At 42.0% G+C, this 20,526-nt stretch overlaps 1 protein-coding gene across 1 annotated transcript; it reads left to right on the forward strand.

Moving 5' to 3' along the window:
* The first annotated feature begins 761 nt into the window (after nt 1–761).
* On the forward strand, nt 762–19,081 carry LOC129739027 (chorion peroxidase-like). The gene is made up of 5 exons (XM_055730402.1): nt 762–1,181; nt 5,611–5,920; nt 16,962–18,038; nt 18,257–18,877; nt 18,946–19,081. The coding sequence occupies exons 1-5, from the start codon at nt 1,058–1,060 to the stop codon at nt 19,010–19,012; spliced, it is 2,199 nt and encodes a 732-aa protein (XP_055586377.1). The 5' UTR covers nt 762–1,057; the 3' UTR covers nt 19,013–19,081.
* Nucleotides 19,082–20,526: the final 1,445 nt, after the last annotated feature.

Consider the following 20,526-nt stretch of genomic DNA (forward strand, 5'->3'; position numbering starts at 1 on the left):
AAAAATGACAAAAATGACAAAAATGGCAAAAATGACAAAAATGACAAAAATGACAAAAATGACAAAAAATGACAAGAGTGACAAAAATGACAAAAATGACAAAAATGACAAAAATGACAAAAATGACCAAAATGACAAAAATGACAAAAATGACAAAAATGACAAAAATGACAAAAATGAAAAAATGAAAAAATTACAAAAATTAAAAAAATTACAAAAATTACAAAAATGACAAAAATTTATAAAATAAAAAAATTTCAAAAATACAAAAATTACAAAAATTACAAAAATCACAAAAATTAAAAAAATGAAAAAATCACAAAAATAACAAAAATTACAAAAATTACAAAAATTACAAAAATAAAAATAATTACAAAAATGACAAAAAATTCAAAAATTACAAAAAATTCTAAAATTAAAAAATTACAAAAATTTCAAAAATTACAAAAATTAAAAAAATTACATAATTGAAAAAAATTACAAAAATGACAAAAATTTAGAAAATTACAAAAATTAAAAAAAAAACAAAAATTACAAAAATTTCAAAAATTACTAAAATTTGATAAAAAATGTTTCATTAAATGTAGAAAATTTAACAAAATGTCAAATATCTTAGATTTACTAACCTTGACACTTCTCTTCGAGAGTGACTCTTCCATCTATTGTTTCAATTGTGTCTACTATTGCTTGAACCATATTGAAAATTTAACGCAAAAGTTTGCGTCTCCCCTCGTACCAATACAGTAAGCTCGAGAGCCATCACTCACAATCAGATTGCAGACAGCTTATGCAAAATAACACAGCTTCAAACGAGGGAACACTTTTCAACGTGCAGTCATCTGCACGCTTTCCAAGTAAAATTGCTGCCAAGAGAAGGAAAAAAAACACACAAGCTATGAAGTGAACCCGAGAAGATCCCAGCTGTTGAAAGTCTCCCCAGTGAAAGAAAGTTTGAACGATTTGTAAGATAAGGGCAAGGATACTCAGAAGATAAAAATTAACTTTGGACCGGGTTTGCATGCATGACAAATTCACTTGCCAGCAGGCAATCTGAAGCATGAAATTACAGGCCCAAACCGGATTCCAAGTGGCAATTGCCGCCTTTCTTTCGGTCCTTGGAACAACTTCCGGTTCTCCCGGGGCGACAAACGACCTTGACAATGGCCCGGAAATTGATGGTGGTGAGTAGCACTAGCAAAATTGATGATGAAAGGACATCTGAGTTAGTTCGAAGAAAACAGTGTGAAACATATGCCACTTGATGAAGCTTTCCGACTTTAATTGACAAACGAAAAGAATCACCATCCAGTGCTCTATTTTAAGCGACTGTGTTAGGAAAAATGAACACACGAAACCGATAGGAAGAGATGAATAATTTGAAGATGTTAGTCAATCGACTTTTTAAAAATAAGAACTTTGAATTTTTTTTAGAAAAAAAAACCCGAAGCAGGATTTTTAAAAAATGTTAGGTTAATTGTTAAAACGACTCGATTGGTTTTTGAATGACACGATTTCATGAGAAATCGTCACATAAATCTGTCACAGATTTTTTGTGTCAAGATGATTTTTTAAGTCAAAGTTCAACATAAATTTCACAACGATATGTCAAGAAGTGATGTGTTATGTTACTCAAAAAATTTTGAGTTCTGATCCGATTCGATAAAACTAAATGAGAAATTAAATACAGAGCCCTTCCAATTTTAACAACAGTCCTGGACACTTTGGGTTGCAAAAATCGAACGTTTTATGCAATTTTTTTTTGTAATTTTTTGACTAACTCAAAATATATAATTGAGTTATGTTTTATTCTCATTAGATAATTTTTTGTTAACACATAAAGGCCAAGGTCGAAAAGCTCGATTCTTCAAACTCAAACAATTGTAATTTGAATACCGTTGGACCGAATTTCACCAAATATTTTTTGTTGAGTTCCTAAGAGATTTCAGTTTGAATTTATTGATCATTTATCAACTATTCCTTTTAAGTAAGTTAAAAGGTTATAAAACTTAAAAACTTTAATTTTTTTTTTGCTGACGATTTACAATGCATTTCATGCACATTGGTTTAAAAAAAATCTTTTGAAAACATGCATCTTTTATTTTGTTATGGAACTTATTTCTTTATTTGAAAACCCACAGGATTCTGATAATGGAATTTATTATTTCGAAAAACATTTCTTATAAAGAAACAAGTAAACTTTTCGTTAGAAAAAAAATGCAGAGAATTAAATTTTCTTCATCTATTATTTCAAAAAAATATTATTGCAATTTAATCAAGATCCAAATTTCAAACGTAAAACTTGATATTGGATCTTGATTTGAAAGAATCAGGTTTGACTGGCAAAATTTCAATCAATTGCTTTTACTTTCGAAAATTTGATTAATCATTATTAATGACTTAAATGTTTGAATTTACTCGAAAGTTTGATACATTGAGCTTATTTGATGAGCATAAAATAAGTATTTTTAAATTAAAGGCTTTCTCGTAAAAACTTGTTATATTTTCAAATAGACTAAGTTGATCAGATTTTGTATCAAGTTTAAAGATAAGGAATGTGTTTTCAAAAGTTTCTATTTAATGCTTTTCATTTTTGTCGATGTTTTTTTCTGTTGCCGAAACACTACACTCCTTGGCATGGGAAATCAAATTGAGGGTCTAATCAAACTGATTGAAAAAAATTGACTGTATACAACGTTTATAGTGAAATTTATGATTTTTATAGTTGAATAAGGACATTCAATCATACAATTGTAGTTGGATCCATAATATTTATGGTTTGTTCAATCAGATATTCATAGTTGAATTATATCTGTAGTTGAATGCATAAGCTCAAAAAGAAATTTATAGTTGTTGAATGCCTAAACCCAATCATACAATTATTGTTCAATCGAACATATTTAAAGTTTGATCAATTATTCCATTAAAGTTGCATCTATTATATTTACAGTTGATCGCAGAAGGTAAGTTAGCAGATTGTTGTGGAATCTATTTCATTTATAATTGAATGCGGAAAAATCAACTACACTTCGATGATTGGTATAACAAGCTGGAATAATTGGAACAACTGTCGTCTTTTTTTCTCTGTGATGTCATAATGGCAATTGCTGTATAGGAGAAATTTCATCATCGAATCTCGATGACCGACTATTTATAGTTTAGAGATTGGCCCAAAGAAGTGACCTGGGCAAAATTTCAGCTAAATCGGACTTGATTTGGGGGTGCCTCCAAGGCTTCTTCCCCATAGAGATTTTTCCAAGTAAAATTTCCATCGTAGTTGGTTAAAATTACTTGTTCTTAAAAGGTATTAAATAAGTGTTAACAAGAAAGTCAGAAATTTTGTTCGCCTCTGGCGGAAATTAGTCTCAAACCACCCTAGGATTGAGACATTTAATTTTACGACATGACATATATGCCGCCCAAGAAATTGGAGAACGGTTGCTATGAACCGAGTGAATTTTAGGAATTATGTTCGTCAAGTTATGTCGTGAGACGGAATACTATGTAAATAATTAAATAAATATATGCCGTTAACGAATTGAAACTAATTTTTAATTGTTAATTTTGATTTGTAATTCAACCAATCTTTTGTATTGAAACTTCTAAACTTGACATAAAAAACCTGGTCTTCAGAATAGATTTTTATTAAAAAGTGTAACCAAACAAATTCAGAATATGGAATCAACAATTTTTACAGTAAAATTAATTCATCGAATACTAATTTTATGCATCAACAAGACGGAAGCCATGCCTGATGACTCACGGTGGTCATCAGAATTAGAAAAACGAAATCTAAAACCTTGTATGATCTACTTCATTACTAACAATTTTGAATTACAAAATGTCGTGCAGATATTAAATATTCTTCAAGAAATCAATTTCAGTTTCAATTTTATTTAGAATTTCTTGTTTTTTCTAAATGCTCTACATCACATTCTAAAACGTTTTTAAAAATAACACAAGGCTACAAAGTTTACATTATAAAATTCCGGAAAAATATTCAGTTAGGTTTCCGTTTTTCCAAATCCGAATTGCCGGGCCTTACACTTAACCCCTGCCATCAGATTTTGTACAGCCACCTTGTTCGCGCAGAAAGCCAGTTTGCCTTGAACTGCTGCTTCTTTAGGTCTTCTTTAGGTTCCGCTTGACAATAGCCCAGTATTTCTCAATTGGGCGGAGCTCTGGCGTGTTGGGAGGGTTCTTGTCCTTGGGAACCACCTGCACATTGTTGGCGGCGTACCACTCCATGGCCTTTTTACCGTAAGATGCCAAATCCGGCCAAAACAGTACGGAAGAACCGTGTTTCTTCAGGAAAGGCAGCAGACATTTATTCAAACACTCTTTCACGTAAATTTCTTGGTTGACAGTCCCGGAAGCTATGAAAATGCTGCTTTTCAAGCCACAGGTACAAATGGCTTGCCAAACCAGATATTTCTTCGCGGACTTTGACAGTTTCATGTGCTTGAAAATATCTGCTACCTTTCCCCTTCCTTTTGCCGCATAAAACTCCTGTCCCGGAAGCTGCTTGTAGTCGGCTTTGACGTAGGTTTCGTCGTCCATTACCACGCAGTCAAACTTCGTCAGCATCGTCGTGTACAGCCTCCGGGATCGCGCTTTGGCCGTCGTATTTTGTTTATCATCGCGATTTGGAGTCACTACCTTCTTGTAAGTCGATAGTCCGGCTCGTTTTTTGGCTCGATGCACGGTTGTAGTCGATACACCCAGCTTATTTGCGGCATCTTGGAGAGAGAGGTTAGGGTTTCGCTTGAAACTACCGGCTACTCTCTTTGTCGTCTCAGCGGCTTCCGGTTTTCGATTTCCCCCCGATCCAGACTTCCTGACTGTCGACAAACGATCCCCAAATACTTGAATTACATTTGGAACGGTTGATTTGGCAACTTTTAGGGATTTTGTCAGCTTTGCGTGCGAGTAGCTCGGATTTGCGCGATGCGCGAGCAAAATTTTGATACGCTGCTCTTCTTCCTTGGACGGCATTTTGACAACTGAAGAGTGAATTCCAAAACCAAAATAGGAGCAACATTCTTCAGTCTACACACACAACTTCAAAATGAGGGGTGTTCAGGTTGTTTAAATGCAAAATTGAAAGAAATACGTCAAGTTGATATTGACCAAATTTTGACCGTATCACCCTTTATTGCGTTTAATTTTATTTTAAGATTTTTCTTGGCTTAAGTGAAATTTTGGCAGAGTTTCCAATAGCAGAAATCGTGTAAACGATTTAATAGAAAAAAAATCTTTAAACGTTACCCAGTACAAGATTACACAAAAACCATGATGATTGTTTAATTTTCCACCGTAGCATTGAGAATTATTAGGCATGTGCAAATAAATAATCCGATTATGAAATTGCGTCTCGGTGTCGATCGCCTGCAGCAAGAAGCTCCTGACTTAGTGCCCATCACACCATATTGGTCTTTCCATTGACCAAGGTCGGACATACTCTATAATTAAATTTTCAAAGATATATAGATTACAGATCAAACAAGCTGGCGCGCGTTTTCCATCCTCTTGGAACGTCCCACCGGACAGAAATTTATTCATCGACTATGTTCAATATACCTATAGGATTTTCCTCAATTTTCTTTTCCGCAGCCTCCGACGAATGTCCTCCCGGCAGCTGGTGTGTACCTTCCTTCAGATGTACCACGTTGGCCGCCGAGGGGCAGATAAACGTCAAATGGCTCGCACATGGCCCGGAACAAACCTATCGCCGATGTGCCGGCCAAAAACAAAATGCGAGACGCGTCTGCTGCCCGGTGCTGGGAAAATGGCCACCTCCGGCCCACATCATCGTCCCCCGGACCCTGGACCCGGATCATCAACTGGACGGTGGTGATCGTAAAACAAACCGCAAGAGAGAGATCTCTTCGTCGCCGCCGATGGATTATGGCCAGTTCGCAGGGTAATAATAATAATCTTTTAATGGCAGCGGTATTTGTCTTGTGATTTATTGTGTGTGTATTTCCATTTCGGATCGGGAAAAATGTTTGCTTTGGGTACAGTCTATTCGATTTCGCGCTTCGTCCTAAAACGGTTGGCGTCGACCAAATTATGTTTACATGGAAAACTTTTCTGGAGCGCTTTTTGATTGCCGTCTGTGTTTGAGGGAACTTTTCATTCATGGTTATTGTTTTTTGATTATTTGCATCGACGTGCAAGGACAACTTTTGTGGCAAATTTTTGCCGTAACGCGAAAGAGGGGGGGGGGGGGGATGGGTTGGTGGTTTAATATGCATATCCGAATCCGTAGTGAATGGCTTCAGCGAAAATATTTTGCAATTTCAGTTTTTTTTTTTCAGTGTTATTAGAGTCGTTTGCTTAGTAAACTCGCCTCTGAAATGTGTTTTAGCATATCAAGAGCTTCAAAGCCTTCTAAAGGCTAAATGTGGACATTCAAACCCTCATGTTTTATGAAGTGTCCCATTATGTCTACGCCCTATTTAACATGAACAATATAAGCGCAATTTAAATTTTTTCACTTTTATGTTTTTATAGTCTTCGCTTACAGTGCATTAACATAAATTAGATTCCAGTCAATCGTAGGCCAGTGATAGAATTTTGCTTGAATGCTCATAAATTTCAGTACAGACTGATTTGCGATGGCTTTGACAACTTTTTCAATCGGTCTCGCTAGAGGACAATTTGGCGGATTTATCTCATTCTGTACGATCTGCACTTTGTTGGATTAGTACCAATCCAGTTTTCTGGCAACACTGCCTATTAAAAGCAAGTTAATTTTCGTCGGATATTATTTTTATAATTCCTCGCAGTATTCCTACGTCGTTACCGCAAGTTATTGTACGAAAGTGACGATTAATGTGAAAACTATCGGCAACTTATGAAAATAGCTCCGAACATCCACTGTCAGATACTTTTTTCAATCGCTGAATTCTGAGTTCAACCACCATCCGAGGCTTGAGCCTCGAAAGCAATGACGAGCGATGGCGTCTCCGATTGCTTGTTATTCGTGTAAAAAAAAGGCATATGAAAAAGAATGCATCGCTTGTTTTGGGGGCTGCGGTAGATTTGTACATCACAACTGCTCTGGCCTCACATCTGCCGGTCTACTTGCACTCAGTGAGAATAGCTCTATCAAATTCTTTTGCACGGATTGCTGCGAATCTCTCAGCCATGGTTCCAGCACACTAAAACAATCTCTGATAACGGAAATCACCACCCAGATCAGCTCCGATATGAACCGCCAATTTGCACTACTTGAATCCACCATCCTCAACAAATTCCAAAACAAGCCCAATGATGCACGGAAATCGCCTCACCGCACATTCGCCGAAGCTGTTCGAGGTCACGTAAATCCGCCTGCCATAGTGCACACCCCGTTAAACCCAAACACTGCGACCAACCAAAATATAACCAAGGCTGGTATTTTGCGCTCTGGAAGACAGCGCTTATTATCAGTGCCCTCCACAAAACAGAAACGCCCCACAACTCCTGTGTCGAGCGTTGTCTCCTCCAATGTCCTTCCTACTCCAAGAACCAAGCCATCTAAATCGAAGCAACTCGCACGGATCGAGCAAACAGTTATTGTAAGGTCAAAAAAGCCTCAGGATGCAGATCTCACAAAAACAGATCTTAGAAAAAACCTGAACCCAGTAGACCTGCAAGTTAAGGACACAAAAGTGCTTCCAAGCGGTGATGTTGCCGTTCGTTGTGCATCTGAAGTATCGGCACAAAGACTACGTGAAGCCATCACCCAGAAATTAGCTGACAACTATGAATCTGTCATTCAAGCCCCACTGAAGCCGCGAATAAAAGTTTCTGGTATTTCTAACGACATAACCGAGGCCGAATTTACCAAACTTCTGATCCGGCAAAACAACATTCCCAATCCTTCAGCGATTAATGTTATAAAATATGCCCAGTATAAGTATAACACACACCAAATGTTTGCTGTACTTGAGCCAGATGTTCTTAATTTCGAGACCCTCCTGAAATATAAAAAAGTCAACCTTGGTTGGGACCGGTGAAACGTCACTGAGCTTGTGCATGTTCGACGCTGTTTCCAATGCTCGGAATACGGCCATATCTCATCCGCATGCAGAAAGCCGAAGTGTTGCCCCAAGTGCAGTGAAGGGCATGACGTCTCCGACTGCCAGTCAACGTTTCTTAGGTGCATTAATTGCGTACTCTCAAACACCCACAATCTTGAAACACGAAATATTTTGCCCATCGATCACGCCGCGTGGAGTGCTTCCTGTCCAACCTACCAGAAACGACTGAAGTGGACGAAGCAGAAAACGGACTATTCTTCGTAGCAACCATCAGAACCAGTTGAGTCCCCTGGTCTCCCAGGTAATGTGAGAATAAGTATATGTGCAGTTGAAGCCTCAGATTCCGCATCCTCCCTAAATGATCATCATTTGCAGCCGCGAGTGTCGAGTGCGAGCTCGCCCAGACGACCCAGCACTCACTCTCCAACAGTTGACGCTCCGAACGCTCCAGCTCCGGTCATCCCATCCTTGCCGAGATCCGCACTGACAGCAATTGGCTGTAATCAACCTGGTTCGGTAAGCTTATACTACCAGAATGTACGGGGACTCCGCACCAAGATCGAGGAGTTCTGGATAGCTATCGGAGACGATGAATTTGACGTCATCGTTCTAACCGAAACCTGGTTATGTGACGATATAACTTCCCAACAACTCTTCGGACACGAATACTCAGTTTATCGCAACGACAGAGACCCAATATCCACCGGGAAAAAACTCGGTGGCGGGGTTTTGATAGCTGTGTCAAATAGGCTGACATCTCAATGCGTCGTTTCTCGCTCCACCGAACTCGAACAGCTGTGGGTGAAAATCGACGGCAAGCAGCAGAATATTTGGGTAGGTGCTGTTTACTTATCCCCAGATATAGCAAATTTAGAATCGTCAATGAGATTGCATTTCGACACTCTGACATCTGTGGTGAACTCAATGGACGAACATGATGCTCACATTATTTTTGGTGATTACAACCAGCCTAATCTAGTCTGGTCGGCACATCCTGAAGGATTTATGTTTTCTGACCCATCGAAATCTTCGCTTTCTAATGCCAGCGCATTATTGCTTGATAGCATTTCGTTGCTCGATTTTCTGCAAGTTAACATGATCAAAAATCACAATGATCGCATCCTTGATCTAATTCTAACTAATCGCACTGCTTTCGAAAATCTTCAAATATGGAGGGCCGCAGAATCTTTAGTACCCGAAGACAAACACCACCCCGCCATCTCCGGAAGAATTTCATTTCATTCCCCTGTAAGCTTTTACGAGCCGATGGAAACGCTCCCGCTGAATTTTAAAAAGGCAGATTTTGTTTCTTTAAATAATCTTCTACAAACAACCAACTGGGATTTTTTACAAAATGCGGAGAATATTGACTCAGCAGTTTTTTGGTTCACGACGACAATTAACGAACTCTTTCGCGACACAGTTCCCGTGCGTCGCCCACGTCCCAAGCCCCTCTGGTCTAACCACCATCTGAGATTACTTAAACGTATGCGCGCATCAGCTTTGAGATTTTATTCGAACCATCGCAGTCCTGAATCGAAAAATGCTTTCACAAAAGCAAGTAATGAGTATCGACGATACAATAGAGCACTCTATTCGAGATACTTGATTAACAAACAACATAGTTTGAAGGAAAATCCAACGGCATTCTGGAGCTTCGTGAACGAGAAGAAGAAAGAAAGTGGTCTTCCAGCGAAAATGCACTATAATGGAAAAACGGCCAATTCTGCTGCGGAACAATGTGAGCTTTTTGCCGAGCATTTTTCGAGTGTTTTTATTGCATCGAACGTTGATCATTCTCAACTCGAGAAGGCTCTCGAATCTGTACCTTTTGGCTCTACTAACATTACGCTGCCTGTCTACACCGAAAACGACGTCCTCACTGCAATTACCAAAATGAAATCATCTGCATCACCAGGCCCGGACGGAATTCCTACCATTGTGCTTAAAAGATGTGCCAACAACATATGTAAACCTCTGGCTTATTTAATCAATCGGTCTCTATCGTCTGCTTGCTGTCCTGTTCTCTGGAAAAAATCGGTTATGTTCCCTGCATTCAAAAAAGGAAACAAGCAGGATGTTAAAAATTACAGAGGAGTCACTTCGTTATGCGCAGGGTCAAAACTACTCGAGATTCTGTTATCTAAAAGCTTGATGTACAAAGCCAAGTCTTACTTGTCCACGGATCAACACGGATTTTTCCCCGGAAGATCTATTAACACGAATTTAACTCATTTCACATCATTTTCTCTGAAATGTATGGAAAAAGGTTACCAAATCGACACGATATACACCGATTTGAAATCAGCCTTCGATCGTGTCAACCATAAAATTTTGCTTGCTAAACTTGGCAAATTGGGTGTTGCAGACATTATTCTAAACTGGATGGAATCGTATCTTAGCGACAGACAAGTGTCAGTAAAAATAGGATCATATGAATCGAAAGAATTCCGGAATCCTTCTGGGGTCCCTCAGGGCAGCAATCTTGGTCCGCTGCTTTTCTCCATCTTTTTCAACGATGTCCTTCTACTGCTTCCTGAGGAGTGCAGATTGGCCTATGCAGACGACTTAAAAATTTACTGTAAGATAAAAACGATTTCCGACTGCCAGATGTTACAACATTACATTAACGAATTTAATGACTGGTGTTGCGTCAACTGCCTAGCTATTAGTATTCCAAAATGTGCTATCGTTTCATTCAGCTGCAAGACAACTTTTATTTAATGGTCCTACAATATCTCCGGTTCCCCCATTGAACGTTGCACGTCTGTTAAAGACTTAGGAGTGATCTTGGATGAAAAATTGACTTTTCGTGAACACTACTCGGCGATAATTGCTAAGGCTAATAGAAATCTTGGCTTCATCACCAGAATTTCCAAAGAATTCCGTGACCCCTACTGCCTGCGATCTCTCTACTTTTCGTTAGTGCGATCAATTCTGGAAACCGCTTCGGTTGTATGGAGCCCTAGTTCCAAGTTTTGGTCGAACAGAATTGAAGCAGTCCAAGCTAGATTTATTAGATACGCATTGAGATTTCTACCATGGAACAATCAGTATGAACTTCCCGAATATAGCCAGAGATGCCTGTTGCTTGGAATGGAGACTCTTCAGGAACGCCGTATAACAGCCCGAGCTGTATTTCTGAAGAAAATACTGGATTGTGAAACCGACTGCCCCACCTTACTTCGTGAAATTAACATCAACGCTGGTCCACGGATGTTAAGAGGCCGAGATTTTATCCGTGTTGGCTTTCATCGAACTAACTATGGTCAAGGTGAACCTCTTCGAATGATGTGCAGAATCTTCAACTGGTTCTACGAAGACTTTGACTTTAACACAACTACTGCTGTATACAAATCAAGGATAAGGAATTCTAGCAGATTACGTGAACTTATCTCATTGATAAATAGTTAAAAAAACTGAATTATATAAGTTTTTCAATATATTGTTGTCATGGAGACACTATTGTCAGATGATTGAATTATAATAAATCCATCGTGTCATTTGAGTAGTGAAATGATACTAAATTCGGCCAAAACAGTACTGGGTGATCATGCTTGCGGATCATGGGCAGCAGGCGACGATTTAGGCGCTCTCGGACGTAAACAGCTGTATTCATTGTGTCAATGGTCACTAACGGCTTGCAATGCATGCCACACATACATATAGCTTGACAAATCATTGCATTTTCACTGAATTTTCCAGTAAAAATTTAAATATATCTCCGTATCCCCAACACTATGGCCATATCGAACAGTATAATACTGGTCACCCGGAAGTGTTTTTGAAAAAGAAACAAATACATCCACTTACAGCCATTGAAATATAATAAAAATAGAACACACACATAGGATCGCAGTGAATCTCCATGTTTCTTTGAAGATCTAATTTCTACTTTAAAGCCGCCATACATTACACAAATGGCGTGTGCAAATTCGATGATTACACGACGACTGTTTGATTATATTTTCTCCACCACGGACTGGGGCTGAGTAAATTGTACAGGTAGCACCATACACCATGCCAAGCCACAAAAAATATCGATCCCAACCGATTTTACTCAAACCGACAGCGCACTCATTCAAGCAGTGCCATCCCCGATGCAAATCGCAGCGACAGAATTTCATCGCATTTATACAAATTTAGTGTAATGTATGGCCCGCTTAACAATAAGGCGTAGGGTGAGTGACCGTACTTTGGACCTAGAGTCTATTTTTGTCCAACACGGAAAATAAAAAAGGGAATATTTACCGAGAAGCAGAGGTGATTTTTCTCCACCCATTTTACTCGCTAAATTTAACCTTTTTTCATTCACCTAGCCAAAGAATAAATATGTTCAAAATAGGAAATTTTGATACTCCATATGTTTGTAAACCTAACAATAACGGAAAATCCATGGTTAAAAAATCTCATTGATTATGTCGCTTAATCGGATTATGTTGCATAGTCGGGTTATATTATAATGAAGGCAGATCGTGGTCAATGCCACATAAATAAAAAGAATGATTTCAATCGACTTTGATTAATATTCACATTTCGGCAACACACTCCCACATTTCCCAAATTAGCGTGTACTCACCTGGGATGCCTGCTCGTTGAACGGACCTCTTTTGTTCGGTACTTCGCCTGTCCTGCATTTATCCCTCTTGCGGAGCGTCGATAGAATGGAACTGCTGGTGCTGCCTTCCAGCTTACAGCCGCCTACGGCCGGCCCGCCGATCTGGTGGCCCTGATAAAGCCTACGCCTCAATGGTCGGCCGCCCTTCGCAAGGGGCGCCGATTGGATGGCAATACTGGTACCTCTGCTGCTCTTTGACTTTTAGCCGTCCTACGCCTGGGGCCGATTGGATGGCACTATGGTGCCTTAATTATTCTTAGGCATTCAGCCGCCCTTCACCTGGGGCCGATTGGATGGCACCTTGGTACCTCTGCTGCTCTTTCGGCCGTCAGCCGCCCCTCACCGAAAGGAAGGTGGACCCATCGTCTGATCCCGCACATCGGGAGCTGGATAGGAAGAAGGCACGGTGAAGTGGACTTCTATATGACGCAATTCCTGACTGGTCATGGATGCTTCATGAAGTACCACTACCGGTTTGGACATGTGGCTTCGCCATATTGCCCAGATTGTGGTGACGAAGAGGAAACACCCGAGCATGTGGTGTTTGTTTGTCCGAGGTTTGCGGCAGTACGTACTTCCATATTTGTCGCCTGTGAACCCGACACGACAGCAGATAACGTCGTACGGAGGATGTGTGCGGATTCCAACACTTGGCATGCGGTCAGCGATGGGTTCACCCGGATCATGACTGCCCTGCAGAGGAGCTGGAACCAACGGATGACTTCATCGACGGGGAGCATCTGAGTAGTGTGCGTCTGATCCCTTGATCGAAGCTACAAAGATAAGGCAACATCTTCTGCGTGGTCGAGGTCAGGGGTGCGCCGCGAACTTGTGTAGGATACCCCAATGTCGGGGGGTATCCGAGTAGTGCCGCTTCCTAAGAGAGAAACTGCGGGGATAAGATTTTACCTTTCTCGTAGCGGATCTCGAGGGAAGAGGGTTAACCACTGCCGGGGGATACCCACGGGTAGAGAGGCTCTCGTTGCCGGGCGAGCCTCTCGAGTCGATGTAGGATGTCGTCACCGTCGGGAAACATCCGAGTCGTAGCGTTCCAAGTCCCGAATGTGTGCCGTGACAGGTGCGAGTCCAGGACAAGCTGCTCTCGATCTGGCACACAACGGGCAGGAAAATCCGCGGGTCAAAAGTCCTAGGGTTGCCAGCCAAGGGGGATATAGAAGACCGGACATCGGTCGGAGTAGACTGACCCCATCGACGTGGGGCTGGCGAGTAGAGTGCGTCCGACCCCTCGGTTTGAAGCTACAAAGATAAGACAATACCTGGGTGCGTGGGTGCGCCGCGTTCGTGCGTAGGATGCTCCACCTTCGGGGAGTATCTGAGTAGGGCGGTTCTCAACGACAGAAGCTGCGGGGATAAGACTTGACCTTCTTCGTAGTGGAAATCGTTGGGAAAGGGTTATTCCACGTCCGGGGAATACCCACGGGTAGAGTGGCTCTCGACGCCGGGTGAGCCATTCGAGTCGGAGTAGGATGACGTCTTCGTCGGGAATCATCCGAGTCGTTGCGTTAAGTCCCGCGCGTGTGCCGTGACAGGCGCGAGTCTAGGATAAGCTGCTCTCGATCAGGCACACGACGGGCAAGGTGGCAAACCTCGAACCCTTAAGATAAGAGGTCGGGCCTCGAGTCGTTAGGCCTCAAACCCCCCGGCAGCTCCTCTGCAGGGCAGTCATGATCCGGGTGAACCCATCGCTGACCGCATGCCAAGTGTTGGAATCCGCACACAGTCGTTAGGCCTCAAACCTTCAGGTGGAGAGGTTTGTGTGGTCAACCCCGAGTCTTTATGATGAGGGTCGGGTCTCGAGTCGTAAGAGGAGGGATCAGGCCCCCTCATCAACAAGAGGAGGGATACAAGTGGTCACCTCGAGTCATTGCGTGGAGAGGTCAGATTTCAAGTCGTTAGAGGAGAGATCGGGCCTTGAATCGTGCAGAGGAGAGGAAGCCTCGAGTCGATGCGAGGAGGGGTCGGATCTCGAGTCGTTAGAGGAGAGATCAGGCCTCAAGTCGCGAAGAGGAGAGGTTTGTGTGGGAATCTCGAGTCACTGCGAGGAGATGTCGGTTCTCAAGTCGTTAGAGGAGAGTTCAGGCGTCGAGTCGTAAGGAGGAGAGGTTTTGCTTAAAGTGGTCTCGTTAATGAGTATTGCCTTGGAGCGCATTAGCGCGAAAAGACCTCCCACTATTGAAGTATAGTGTACTAAACAGTTCGAGATGGGAACCAGGTCTGCGGCCCCAGGTGGATTTATGGCGTAGGGGTACTTAGTACCATGAGTCGTCCAATTGCACCCATGGACCCAGAGTAGCATACTGGGGGGACTCGGTCGCTCGCCATGCCTTGGAATGCAATCCGTAAAAAGGATTTACCACCTGGGTGATCAACTAAAAAAAAAAGCCGCCCCTCACCAGGGGCGTCGATTGTCAGCAGTATTGGAGCCTCCGCCTTTGATTGTGGATTCGCCCTGCGATTGTGGCCCCACCTGGGGACTACCAGGGGACTGCTGATTTTCCTTCGGCTGATCGGCTTGCGTGCCACTGCCCAAAATTGCCGCGCTGGAAGGCGGTTGAAGATGAGGGGGAAAAAAGAACCCTGAGGAAGCAAACAAAACGCTTTAAAATGTTGGCCTACGGGTTGAGTTCGTACAATTTACGCAACGTGTTTGTGCGGCTCTTTCCTTTTTCTTCTCCCTTTATAACGCCTATTATGGCCGGCTCGTATCGTCGGATTTCTGTCTAGGTGCAGATTTTTTTCTAGTGAGAAATGGTTGGTGCACTGCAAGGTAGTGCTTACCTTTTTCTTTTCTTCGCCCAATTCTACGACATCGATGTTGGGAAACACTTCCTTTCGGCTTGTCGGGAACACGCTCTAGAGCTGGTTTCTGGGGGCTTACCTGCTTTTTCGACGATCCACGTGGTTCCCGATAGCTGACACCCGATTCCCGATTCCGGAGGAACTTTTTCCGTCTGTTCACGACGGTGCTTTGAACGAAATGGCGGATATGTTCCGCGTGGCCCGTTTGACAACTCTTGTTGCACGTTGCGTTTGCTTTCCTCGTTTGTGGGTGCTCTTAACATGAAAATGCACGCTTGGCGCATTTTAACCGATGTTGGTGTAATAATAACAACACGCTAATTTTACTCAGGATTGGGATGGGTTATGTATTTCTATTGCCATTCGCTCGAATCGTATTATATTTTAAGACTTATAATATAACTGTAAACTTAAATGCAAAAATATTGCTTAATCCGATTTTGTGAATACTTACACCTCCGAGTGCTGTGATACGCACGTGGTGAACGTATCCATTGAATATTTGTCAAACATCAACACTAACTAGATACATACAAAATACCATGCCCCATCGGGGGCTACAGTTACTATTCGTTACGTGGTCAATCAACGGTTATCGACATACTTGATTATAAGTTTTGAACGTTGTTCTAAAAATAATTTGCTAACGCCTATGCTCGCATCATTGTTCATAATGTTCGTTATTGATAGACGATCATGAATGTCTCAGAAGGAAAATCTGAAGAAATACCAATACCACATGTTGGACAGCTGGACAGAAATACAGCCGTCGCACATGTTGGACAGTTCATTACGGTTACCTAGTAATAATTTAACGCAACGCGAAAAATTAAAAATCATATTGTAATCTTTACGCATCGCTCAGAACTGATACATATCAGTTGTGGATCCTAGAAGGTTGAAAACCATCAAGAAAGGCAATCACCATCGAGACATTCGTTGCTGATAGTCTGCGTCCTGCTTGACCACATCATGTTTTGCGGGAATATTTCAAATACAGAAGCGTCGTTGTCATGCATGATTGTTTATATGGTTTGGTTGAAGAAGGAAAAACTGACTGCTCCGATTGTTTGGTTCAGAATGCAGTAAAGCATGGCTAATCGAAAATGATTGATTTTCGGAACATTGGTTGCGTCTGATGCGTCTGGTCTGATTATGTTGCTTGGACCGATTATGTTGCATAGTTGAATTATGTGGCAAGGTCTGACCTGGATTATGTTGCATGGTCGGATTATGTCACATGGTCCGGCTACGCTGCATAGTCTGATTAATTCGCATTTAGTCGAATTTGATCCCTCTATTTTTGAGAAATATAGTGCCGAATTTTGGTGTTTCTCAGCCCAGATATCTTCACGATCCATAATGTGTTTAGTTGTCATAAAAAAAGGGTTGTAAAACCTTCTACTGTTCGTAATTTTTGTTTGGGTTTAACTTCTTTCAAATTCCACGTATCTAATGTTTATTTCATTCCATGAATTTTTCTTGACAAATTTCAGGCAAAATGCTACCGAGAACAACTTGAGCCGCTCGAAGCGCTGCGTCATCGGAGGAGAGTGTAAGGAGAAGAAGCGCCGCTATCGACGGTACGATGGACGCTGCAACAATGTTGGTCCCGGCGCTAGCCTTTGGGGCTCTGCTGGCTACCCTATAGAGCGGATTCTGCCCCCGGCTTACACGGACGGAGTTTGGGCTCCAAGAATCGTTTCGATCGGGGGGATGTATTTGCCCAGTGTCCGCAGCATTTCCGCTCAGTTGTTTTCCGACTTGCACGTTCCCCATAAGAAGTTCAACGTGCTGTTGATGCAATTTGGGCAGTTTTTGGTCCATGACATTACCAAAAACAAGGTTTACTCAGAGAAAGCTAAATGCTGCCTCGATGATGGAAGCCATCGCCTTGCTGTACCACACCCGGCTTGCTTTCCGATTCGAGTTTCTTATAAGGACCCGTTCTACGGGAAATTTGGAGTGAAATGTCTGGAGTTTGTACGTACCGCCATAGCTTCGAGAAAGGACTGTCCAATCGGGCATGGGCGACAAATTTCTTCGGTAACAAGTTTTATCGATGGTTCAGGAATATATGGAAACTCACCCAAAGAAGTTCACGAATTGAGGACACATGTTGGAGGTAGACTAAAATCCAGGAAACATCGTAGGCATCACATTGAATTGCCACCGGAGGACACCAGTCCCGGAGCATGTGATAAGAAAGCGGAAATGTGCTTCAAAGTTGGTGACGATCGAGTTAATCAAATCATATCGCTGGTGGCAGTGCACACACTTTTTCTACGGGAGCACAACCGAATTGCCGGCATCTTGGAAGATTTGAACCCACACTGGAGCGATGAGGTTCTGTTCCAGGAGGCCCGCCGAATTGTGGGGGCAGAGTTACAGCACATTGTCTTTACCGAATATCTGCCGAAAATTGTTGGACCCGAGATGATGGATCAGTATAATCTGTACGCTTCCAAAGGTTACAGCGATTTCTACGATCCACATCTGAATCCGGCCATCACGAGTGAATTTGCTGCGGCAGCATTCCGGTTTGGCCACTCGACCGTTCCCGGACAACTGGAGTGAGTACCTGATATTTATACTGAATAGAAACAATCGAAAGATTCCCTTTAATTCTACCACGGTATAAGAAAAGTTCTGATACTGGTATTTCGATAGCAACATTCACAACATATTAGATATATTTACAGAAACAATAATTTATCAAACTCAACTTTTTTTTTCGTTGGAGTTTTCAGTCCTGTTAGTATAAGATCGTCCATTCCACTGTATTTTTCAGATTGCCAACGGGAATCGTTGACACCCACAAAACGTTTTTCGAGCCTACGGACCTCCGGGAACCGGGCTACATCGACGGGTTGTTCCGTGGCCTCGCACTTCAGCCGATGCAAAAAGCGGACGACATGTTTACCCACAGCTTGACCCGGTTCCTGAACCCCAAGGAAGATCGACCGTATGGGAAAGATCTGGTTGCCATCAACATTCAACGGGGCCGGGATCACGCGCTACAACCATACAACAGCTATCTGCGGCTCGGGGGTCACAAGGCACCCCGAACCTTCGAAGATTTTGGCCCGGTCGTTGGCCCACAGCTTTTCAAATTGTACGCCAATGCCGAAGACGTGGACCTTTTCGTGGGCGGAGTTTTGGAGCGACCGGTCCCTGGTGGAGTGGTTGGCAAGACATTTGCCGAAATTATTGCGGATCAGTTTTCCCGGCTCAAGGAAGGCGATCGGTATTTCTACAGCAACGGCCCAAAAATAAATCCGGGTCATTTTACCGAACCACAGCTGGAGCAGTTGCAGCGGATCACCCTGGCTGGAGTTCTGTGTGCCAACTCTGATCGAGAGAAACATTTCGAAATACCCGTTGACGCTTTTAGTTTGCCGCATCCTGAAAGGTTGGTGTCGTTGATTTATGTTGGGTATTGGATGAAAAGAAATAAGAGTTTTTTTTACTGAATTTCAGCAATCCTTTGGTGTCATGCAGATCAGAACTCATTCCAGAGCTGGGATTAAAATGGTGGAAAGATTGATTTTTAAATGTTTTGCATGTTATTATTTTTGTTATATTGTTGAAATATAAAATTTATCTAATGTATGAAGAAAGTTGAGTAATCCTCTGTATTTATGTATGTTGGCTACCCACCTTGGAAGAAAGAAGATACCGTAATTTTTTTTTCCTGTTATGAAGGTTGTTCATGTGAGTATACTTTTGAAGCATGAGTCAATTAGATACAGCTACTTTACTACAGGTATTAGTTGATTAGATGTCTCAATGATAACACTAGGCAAAAGGAAACCATAGATATCCTGGTTATCGTTTCTCGGTTGAGCGATGAAACTGGACTCAATACGTTGGCGATGTTTGCAGATTGCGCAGTTAAGTCAAACAGTGGATGATATCGTAGAAAGCTAGCTTTTGCAGAACAGTAAGTGCTGTTTGCTACCTCCTCAATGACTCCAATGAAAACCATTCAGGTTACCCTTCCTAGAGTATAAATAGTCCAACGAAAAAGTAGCCAACAACAGTCGATTTCATTCCTTAGGATTTTTGCCAAGAATAGTGATTGGTAAATGGAGTGACGAAGTGTTTGATTTATTAATTGTTGACAAAAAGTGGTATGTCATTTTCTACAGATCACATTCCAAGGTACGGCGAGCCACCGCGTCTCCCCAGTTTGCAGCTTTCTCTGGGTCCATGGGTGCAATTGGACGACTCATGATACAATATTAAAAGTAAGATTGTGCTCCCTACGCCATAAAGTCCACCTGGGGCCACCGATCTTTATTTCCACCTCGAACTGCTTAGCGCTATTCTTCATTTAATACTGGGAGGGAAATCTATAGAGTGGTTTTTGGCATTTCTTACGCACACTTGCTGAGCGTGTACAGATGAGACGGGACAATTAACCTCAAAAGCTCTCGGTACAAAAAAACGGGTAGCCGGTCGACACACATGGTCGTTTTAGAGGTAGAAACAGAAAAGTGTTGGAGAATCAACCATCATAACATCACCCAAGTAAAACCGATAGTTTTATTTGACTCCTCAAGTCTCTTATAAAACCATAACTTTGTCTAGAAGCCTGCTATAAAACTCTAAATGTTACTTGGGTCACGAACACTACCAGCGGCAAACAGGACTATTCGCGCTAGCGCGCTCCACTCTCTTCGACTCAACTCGAGAACCGACATCTCCTCGCAATGACTCGAGGTTCCCTTACAAATCTCCCCTCTTGGCGATTCAATGCTGATCTCTCCTCCAACGACTCGAGATTCGACCCTTCCGCGCAATGCAATGACTTGAGGTTAACGTACACATATCTACCTCTCCTCTACATGACCAAAGATCTATAAATATCAAGATAGCCAACACAATTTTTATGGTACTGCCGATCAGCAAGATGGGATCCAAGCTTAGTGTAAAACTGCACTTAATTCACTTAAACATTGAATATCAAACGTAGCTTCACTAACACCATGATCGTGTGTATATTGTGTACGGCAATGTGAACTGTACCGGTGCACGAGTGTGCGTGAAAAGTGTTTA

The sequence above is a fragment of the Uranotaenia lowii genome, chromosome 1, assembly GCF_029784155.1.
Source record: "Uranotaenia lowii strain MFRU-FL chromosome 1, ASM2978415v1, whole genome shotgun sequence".
Lineage (NCBI taxonomy): Eukaryota > Metazoa > Arthropoda > Insecta > Diptera > Culicidae > Uranotaenia > Uranotaenia lowii.